We start from the raw sequence: 9,196 nt of genomic DNA, 5'->3' as shown, positions 1-9,196 counted from the left end.
CCCAGCTCTTCATGCCCAGACTCCCAGTGGGCAGAGTTTTGATCCTGAGAGGCAGGGCCAGCCCCCTTTCAGCTGCATCTCCCTTCCCACCGCTCTTCCTGTCCCTGTTCCCTGGGGAACAAGCTGGCTCTGCACCCCTTGTAAGTGCTGCAACCCCCTGCACAGACTGAGTTAACTGGCTCGATGCAGGGGCAGCTGGGTGAGCAGGTCTTTGTTCCAGAGGCCATCCTGCCCTCAGGGAGCTGGGGCAGTCCCTGGCCCAAACACCTGGGGGTCTCTTGGGGACAGCCCTGCGGGACAGCAATGGGGGCTCACAGCCCTGGCCTCCCACACCTGCAGGGACAGCTAGGAAGCCTGTACTGACTCGGGTGTGGGGTGGCCACAGGCTGCTGCTGAGCCCTGGTGGCCCAGGCAGGGATGTCTGGGAACCGGCTGTGCCAGGTTCTCCACCCCAGCTCATGCTGGGACCCTTCCTCTGGGCTGTGCTGGAGGAGGGCTGAATGGGGAGAGTGGGCTGGCAGCTCCCCATCCACCTCTGCCACAGGGGGAAGGAGGAAGGCAGTGTTGGGACCAGTGCAGGGAAGGAGGGGAGCAGTGGGACCCCAAGGTGACAGATTCCTGGACTCTGACGTCCAGCAGCCCTCACCCCTTATGCCCAGGCCACCCCCATGGTGGCAGCATGCCCTTCCCAGTGACCCTGGTCATGGCACCTTGGCCATGCTCTTGTTTTGATCATTCACAGTGGGAGCAGGTCTCTCTGCACTTTCTTCTTCATCTTCTTCTCATTTGTGCCGATTGCAGTCTTTATCACATCATGAATATGAATTACTGGTGGGTGGTGTGGAGGTGGAGGAGGGGCAAAAGAGTCCAGTTCTGTAAACATGGTTTCTGCAGTGGGAGTGCTGTTAACGTGGCATCATGCAGACTGTCTCATTGTCAGGAGCAGGCTTTTGTCCCCAAATCACTCATCAGGAAAGAATTTGTGAGGATTCTGCAGATGCTCAGCAGCAGCATCAGAAAGTTCGAATTCCTGCAGCACATGAATCTGAATCTCATAACTGAATGCAGTACCTTCTCCACAATTAAGAGCATACGCTCTTTGCACATGCTCAGTGTGACACAGCTCCTACAGCCATTCAATCATCTCTTTTACAATGAGGAGGCTGATGGAGAGCTCCTGCACCTGGCTGGACTCTCAGTAGGGAGGAGGATGCGTAGCTTAAACTACAGCTGCTCCCTGCCCACGGTGAGCAAGGGCGTCAGCGTGGCTGGTGTGAGGGGTTGGATCCTGACCACAGGAGCCATGGGCCAGATCTGCAGCTGCCGCTGAATGGCCCCAGAGCCCTGAAAGGCCACGCAAGAGGAGCACGAGGGGAGCCCCGACCGAGGGCTGCCCGCGGGGCTGGGCTGAGGGGTGGCGGTTTTTGCCAGTGCCCACCTGTAGGGCTGGGGCTCCCGCAGCAGCCTTACCTCATCAAAGAGGGGCAGGAGCTTCTCTGCCAGCTGCAGAGCGATGGGGCGCGCTCCTCCCCTCCAGGTGACCCATCATGTTCCTGAAGAGTGCCAGGGCCTTCACCTTGACACCACCGTTGGTATCCCGCAAGATCTTCATGATGTCTGGCAGCGGGACCAGGATTTTTCTCTGCTGTATGAAATACAGTTTGCTTGTTGTGAAGCCCTAATGTTACCAACTCATTAATATTAATGACCTTCTAGTGGGTACTGCCTGCCCTCTCGTGAACATGGGCGAAGCATTGCCTGCGCTCATGAATATTAATGAGCTATCCCCTGGTCTACAGTTTCCTCATCACTATTAATGATCTCACGTGGCAGCCCACACCCCTCAGTAATATTAATGAGTCTCTTGGTAGTGCCTGCCCCCTCATACATATAAGCTGTGGGGGAGTAGTGATCGACCTCCACGAATATTAATGAACTAACGTCAGATAGAGCGGAATCCTCATTAATATGAACGGCTGATTATTACATTGAACCCATCCCCAGTGCTACCAAACCAGTGTCAGGTGGGATCCACCCCCTCATTAATATTAATGAATGGCAATAGCCACCATCCCGGGAGGAACCGGCCCCCCCACAAGCACAAACGTCCCCTGCCCCACCCCCACCACCCGCAGCCCGAGGCTGTCCCGGCAGCCCCCCCGCTGCCCCCGCCCGGCCACGGGGCGGCAGGAGGGGCGGGGCTGTCACGTGCCTTCCCCCTGCAGTGCGTGGCGCTGCGGGCGCCATCTTGAGCGGTGGCGGCAACGCCTCTCCCAGCGCCACCCCGAGCCAATCCGGTGTCCTTGTGTCACCTGCTGGCACTGCTGTGTCCTCCCCGGGCTGCTCCCCGGCCTCCACCCACGGATGGGCCGCCTGTCGCGCTACCTGGCCCGGGGGGAGTACGGGCAGCTGCGGGACTGCCCACTCTTCGAGAGCGACTTCCTGCAGGTGAGGGCAGTGAGGGGTGACCCCGCGCACGCTAGCTGTGTCCCCTCAGCCGTGGGCCTGTAGCTCCCACCTGTCCCTTCAGCCATGGCCTTATTCCCCGAGGCCTCTGTGCCCTCAGTTCTGGCCCTGTCCTTACACGTCCTCTCAACCACCGCCCTGTCCTGCTTTGATCTGTGTGCTCTCAGTCATGGCTCCGTCTCCTCCCCAGCCTTGTGGCCCCTAAGCCGTGGCCCCCACAGCCCTGTTCCCCGCACCTGTGTCCTCTCAGCTGTGACCCTGCCCCCTCCCTCCATCTGCCCTCATATCCGCCCTGCCCCCCCAGCTTGTCCCCTGAGCCACACTCCCCCGAGGCCCCCGCTTGATTTCTCTCCCCCGCCCCATCCCCCCTCACCACTTCCCCGTCGCCACAGGTGACCCGCAGCGGGGAGGCCGCCAGCCAGGTGACAGTGGCCATTGCAGCCAGCAGCCCCCTCCTCCCGCGCCCCGACCTCCTGCTGCTGGCGCGGCCGGTGCTGCCGTCACCCCCCGACCCCGAGGAGGAGCTGCAGCTGCTGGGGTGAGCCCCCCTAGACCCACTGCACCCCAAAACCCTGAATCCCCCTCACCCTAAAACCCCATTACCCCCCGATGGACACATCCCCCCCAGGCTGCTGCCGCTGTCCTTGGTCCGTCTGTCCCTGCGCAGCCTCCAGCGTCACCAGCTGCGCGTGCGTCTGGTCACCGGCCGGACTTTCTACCTGCAGCTCCTGGCGCCCCCCCCGCGCCTCCCGCGCCTCTTCAGCCGCTGGCTCCGGCTCCTCTTCGTACTGCGAGAGGCCGGCGGGAGGCTCCCCCAAGACCCTCCCAGGGACGGGGCAGGGCTGGGGGAGCCTGAACCCCAGTAAAGGTGGAAGGGAGATGGTGCGCCCCCCGCCCCCAGGGCTGGGACCAGACTTGACCCCCAGGAAGGACAGTCAGGCACGGCAGTGTCCCAAAAACAGGGCTCTTGACCCACTGTGCTGCAAAAGAGCCAAATTCTGACCACTGAGCTCAGATATTGATTTTCTGACAAGAGTTGTCCCAGTCTGGATGTCGGCTTGCAGCAGCAGCCCAGTGATCCCAAAGTCGGGCTCATTTGTACCAAATGTGATCACACCCCCTCAGGGTGGTCCCACAGGGCTGATGTTGACAACATCTGCACACAAGATATATCACACTGCTCAGCACACTGTGCAGCACACTGCTCTTCCTATGCACGTTCAGTGAGGAGGGGGCTTCTTGGGGGAGCAGCCTTCGACCAGGAGCTGTGGCTTTGTATTCAAATGATATTATAATGAGCAAAGTTGTCTTTCAGTTAAGCACATCCACAAGTGTGTCATTAACTGCTCAGAAGTCAATTGACTGCTCCTGGCTGACGTATCAGTTCTGGGACAGGCTTTGTTCTACAATTAAAAGTTAATTGCTGCTGCACATCTCATTTATTATTTGTCTCTTGGCCCATCTGGCAACACCCACCTAGTCAGTGGGTCACCCCATTGTCACCCCTCTCCCCCAGCCCAGGGGCCCTCCTCTGACCCCCCAGTCCATCAGTAACCCCCCAGGAAGGACAGACAGACATGGGGAGGGGGACAGAGCCAGTGGGTGTCCCCCTTCCAGCCCTGGATCGCCCCCCAGAAGGAGAGATGGATGTAGGTGGGTGCAGCAGAAGCTGGGGGCTCTGTTTATTCCAGGGGGCACCTCTGCCCCCCTCCTCCAGCCCTGGGTGGGGGGGGAAATCACAGGGTGTGCTGCACCCCCAAAATGAAGCCACTCCAACTGATCCCCCCAATAAAGCACAACCCCAATTAAAGACACTCCCCAATTTAACACAGCCCCGCAAATTAAATACAACCTTCAATTAAATACAGCCCCCCCAGTTAAATACAACTGCATAATTAGACCTAAAGCCCTGAATTAAACACAACCCCCAATTAAACGTCACCCCAAAATTAGTCACAGCCCCCACAACACACATTCCCAGATTTAAACACACTCCAAAATTAAGCCCACCACCAAAATTAAACATACACCCCCAAGTTAAACACATCCCAACTTAACTCCCCAATTAACCCCTCCAAAGCTCCCTAAATCACCCCCTTCTCCCCAGCCAACCTGCCTCGTCATTGGGGCACTGTGTGAGGAGAGGCACACACTGGGGAGCTGCCACTGCTCCCCCAGATACCTGGGACCCTCTCAGGTCCTGGGAACCCTTTCAAGTATTGGGGACCCTCCCAGATAGCAGGGTCTCCCCAGATTCCAGACACCCCCAGCTATGGGGTGGGGCAAAGCATGAGGGGGCGGGGCTGTCACACGCCTTTCCTGCACGCAGCATCTTTTGCACTGCTGTGCCGTGGGCGCCATCTTGAGTGGTGGCAGCGCTGCCTGCCCTTGAGCCACTGCGTCTGGTTCTGCCAGCTCCATGTCACCTTCTGGGCTGCCCCGCCCACCTCCAGCCACGGTTACAGGTTGGCTGTGCCGGTGGCCGTGCTGCTGCCTGCCCCAGGAGGGCAGCTGCGGGACTGCCCGCTCTTGGAGAGCGGCTTCCCACAGCTGAGGGGCGGCCCCGGGGCTGCCAGCTGCCTCACCTCAGCCGCGTCCCTGTGTCCTCCTGTCATCCCCCACAACCGGTGACCTCTCAGACATGGCCCCATGTCCTCCCAGCCTGTGTCCTCTCAGCCTGTACCCTCTCAACCATGACCACTCCTGCCCCCCATTTCCCCGCTCCACCCCATCCTCATGCCACTGCCACCCTATCCCCCCCTCTCACCACTTCCCTTTCCCTCAGGTGACCTGCAGCAGGGAGGCCACCACAGTATCACAGTATGTTTGGGATTGGAAGGGACCTCAAAAGATCATCCAGTCCAATCCCCCTGCTGGAGCAGGAACGCCCTGGTGAGGTCACACAGGAACATGTCCAGGCGGGCTTTGAATGTCTGCAGGGAAGGAGACTCCACAACCCCCCTGGGCAGCCTGTTCCAGTGCTCTGTTACCCTCACTGAGAAGAAGTTTTTTCTCAAATTTAAGTGGAACCTCTTGTGTTCCAGCTTGATCCCGTTACTCCTTGTCCTATCATTGTTTGCCACTGAGAATAGCCTGGCTCCATCCTCATGGCACTCACCCTTTATATATTTATAAATATTAATAAGGTCACCCTTCAGTCTCCTCTTCTCCAAACTAAAGAGACACAGTTCCCTCAGCCTTTCTTCATAAGGGAGATGCTCCACTCCCTTAATCATCTTCGTTGCCCTACGCTGGACCCTCTCCAGCAGTTCCCTGTCCTTCTGGAACTGAGAGGCCCAGAACTGGACACAATATTCCAGATGGGGTCTCACCAGGGCGGAGTAGAGGGGAAGGAGGACCTCTCTCGATCTACTGACCACCCCCCTTGTAATACACCCGAGGATGCCATTGGCCTTCCCGGCCACAAGGGTACAGTGCTGGCTCATGGTCACCCTGTTGTCCACCAGGACCCCCAGGTCCCTTTCCTCTACACTGCTCTCTAATATGTAATTTCCCAACCTATACTGGAACCTGGGGTTGTTCCTGCCCAGATGCAGGACTCTACACTTTCCCTTGTTAAATTTCATCAGGTTATCCCCCGCCCAACTCTCCAGCCTGTCCAGGTCCCGCTGGATGGCAGCACAGCTTCCAGTGTCAGCCACTCCTCCCAGCTTAGTGTCATCAGCAAACTTCCCCTGTCCAAATCGTTAATTAATATATTGAATAATATTGGCCCCAGTACTGACCCCTGAGGCACTCCACTAGATACTGGCCTCCAACTGGACTCCGCACCATTGACCACCACTCTCTGGCTTCTCTTCTTAAGCCAGTTTGCAACCCACCTCACTACTCTATTGTCCAGACCACACATCCTCAATTTAGCTGTGAGGATGCTGTGGGAGACTGTGTCAAAGGCTTTACTGAAGTCAAGGTAGACCACATCCACCGCTCTGCCATCATCCATCCACCTTGTTACATTCTCATAAAAGGCTATGAGGTTGGTCAAGCACGACTTACCCTTGGTAAAGCCATGCTGACTGCCCCTAATGACCCTCTTATCCCTGATGTGCCTTGAGATGGCACCAAGGATAAGCTGTTCCTTTACTTTCCCAGGGACAGAGGTGAGGCTGACCGGTCTATAATTACCCGGGTCCTCCTTCCCCTTTTTCAAGACTGGAGTGACTTTTGCTTTCCTCCAGTCCTCGGGCACTTCTCCTGTTTCCCAAGACTTGGCAAAAATGATGGAGAGCAGTCTAGCAATGACTTCAGCCAGCTCCCTCAGCACCCGGGGATGCATCCCATCTGGACCCATGGATTTATGGATGTCCAGACTATTTAATAGCTCCCTAACCCAGTCCTCATCGACTAAAGCAAACTCCTCCATTGACCTGTCACCAGCCAAGTGACAGTGGCCAGTGCAATCACCACTTTCTGTTTTTACCTTTTGCTGAGCCGTTTGGTTTGCCTCTCTGTCCGCCAGCCTTTTCCGATTCCGAGCTCACTTACTGGTGTGTCTTAATATGCATGATTGCCATTTTTCTTAGGAAGTTGAACTGCTTCCAGTAGTTTCAGTATCTCCTCCGCATGCTTGATCTGTTTGCCTTGAGAGTTCAAAAGTCCCTTTTCTTTCCAAATTGCTCTGTGCACCTGCAAAACCCTGAAAGCATCCTTGGAGTCAGTATAGATGCTAACAGTTTTACCTTGAGCTAGTTCCAGAGCAGAGTAAGAGCAATTATTTCTGCCTTCTGTGCGAAAGGATTTTTTAAACAAAGGTTCAGATCACTTCCCGGCCAGCTGCTTCTGTCCATAAGCCAGTTTTCAGTGTTTTCAGTAGGAATGTCTTTTAGATCTGGTCGATGGGATTATGTTTCTTTGATGGTCTCCAGGCAGTCACGATGAACTGGTTCTCCAAAGTTACCACTGAGGAAAGAAGCTGGGTTGACAACGTTAGTGACGGTAATTTCTACACCATCTTGTTAGACACTGTGTGGGATACTAGCACAGTCATTTTCTGACCCATGGTAAATCTTCAGGCCTCCTGTATATCCAGTACCACTGCAGCAACTGCCCGCAGGCATCCAGGCCACCCCTTTGCAGTTGCGTCTAACTGTTCAGAGAAATAGGCCACTGCTCGTCGATATGGTCCAAGATCCTGTGCCAATGTACCCAAGGCTATTCCCTGTTTCTCGTGAGAGAATAGGAAACATGGTTTACTCACATCTGGGAGTCCTAGAGCAGGGGCTGACATCAAAGCCTTTTTAAGTTCTTTAAAGGCTCATGTGACTTCCTTATTCCATTGCAGGTGTTTCTGGTCTGTAGGGTCCAGGTCACGCAGGCTCCTTGGTTCTAGTAGCGATTAAAATGTCATCCACATATTGTAGTATCTGTCCCTCATCAGACGGGGCTTCCAAGGATTCAAAATCTTTAGCAAGCTGATTTCCAAATATTGTCAGGCTATTATTAAATCCTTGTGGCAACACCATTCATGTGAGCTGGGTTTGACATTTATTTTTAGGGTTCTCTCATTCAAATGCAAATATTGTCTGGCTGGCTTCATGGAGAGGGAGGCAAAAGAAAGCATCTTTTAAATCTAAAACGATAAACCAAGTCAAATGAGGTGTTAACACTGTCAGAAGGGTGTATGGCTCTGCTACCACTGGGTAGAGGTCCTCAGCTATTTTGTTTAGAGCTCATAAGTCCTGAACCGCCCAATATGACCCATCTGGCTTGCGGACAGGCAACACAGGGGTGTTATAACTGGACTCACATTCCTTTAATAACCCTCTTTGCAGGAATTTCTCTATTAGTGGTCAAATTCCTTCCCTGTCCTCTTTTTCAAAGGGTATTGCTTGATCCTTACCAGCTGCCGTCCTTTGATTTTTACCTTAACTGGTGAGGCATTTTTGGCTCTTCCAGGTACATCACTGGCCCATAATCCGGGATACGCTTGGTTCACAACCTCTTCATCAATTTTGCCCTCTGTGGGAACAGTTACTAAAAGGAAACTCATTGTTTGCACATATTGCTGATCATTTGCCTCCAGAGTAATTTCTCCTTTTTCAAATCTTATCATTGCGCCCATTTGTTCCGATAGGTCTCTCTCCAAAAGAGAATTCGTGGAGTTACGCATATACAGAAATTTGTGAATGCCTACTTGTTTACCCAACCTGTATTCCAAGGTTCACAAAAATATGCTCTTTCACTTTGGCCAGTGGCTCCCTTTACTACTATGTAGTCATTACTTATTGGCATTGAGAACGAGAATCTTGCTTTCAGTTTCTGTAGCTTCCTCCGAGTATCATTTGCTGACTGACTTGTAAATAACAAGACTAACTGCTGTATCCCTACTTCTGAGCCTGGGTCAGAAGGTGGGTATCTAAGGGGAAATCCGGGTGCTGTGTGCGCCTTACACACAACCGAGCAGCCCAGCAGGAACGGGCCAGGCAGCGGCGGCTGCCCCCGCGCTCCATCCCCCGCGGGCGGCGAGCCCGGAGGAGAGGAGCTGAGCTCCGGCTCCAGCAGCCGCCGCTCTCCCCCCCCGCCACCTTTTTTCTGCCGCTTTAACAGGCAGTCAGCTTTTTCCTTTTCTTCTCGCCCCAGCTTATGGAGGGGGTGAGACATTTATGTTCAAACTTCACAGCATAGGCTTGGGCTCCTCCTTCCCTTTTTCTCTCTTCATTTAATTCCTGCGACTATAAACTTTATATGCAATTTCAATTAGCTGAGCAAT

The 9,196-nt window shown here is 54.6% G+C and overlaps 1 protein-coding gene across 1 annotated transcript; it reads left to right on the top strand.

The window, feature by feature from the left end:
• Positions 1 to 2,055: 2,055 nt before the first annotated feature.
• LOC136106396 (Golgi-associated RAB2 interactor protein 5A-like) lies at positions 2,056 to 3,897 on the top strand. Its single transcript, XM_065846737.2, has 3 exons — positions 2,056 to 2,448; positions 2,859 to 3,004; positions 3,095 to 3,897. The coding sequence occupies exons 1-3, from the start codon at positions 2,056 to 2,058 to the stop codon at positions 3,330 to 3,332; spliced, it is 777 nt and encodes a 258-aa protein (XP_065702809.1). The 3' UTR covers positions 3,333 to 3,897.
• Positions 3,898 to 9,196: the final 5,299 nt, after the last annotated feature.

Source organism: Patagioenas fasciata, chromosome 11 (genome assembly GCF_037038585.1).
Source record: "Patagioenas fasciata isolate bPatFas1 chromosome 11, bPatFas1.hap1, whole genome shotgun sequence".
Classification (NCBI taxonomy): domain Eukaryota; kingdom Metazoa; phylum Chordata; class Aves; order Columbiformes; family Columbidae; genus Patagioenas; species Patagioenas fasciata.
This window is presented reverse-complemented; position numbering and strand designations above follow the sequence as displayed.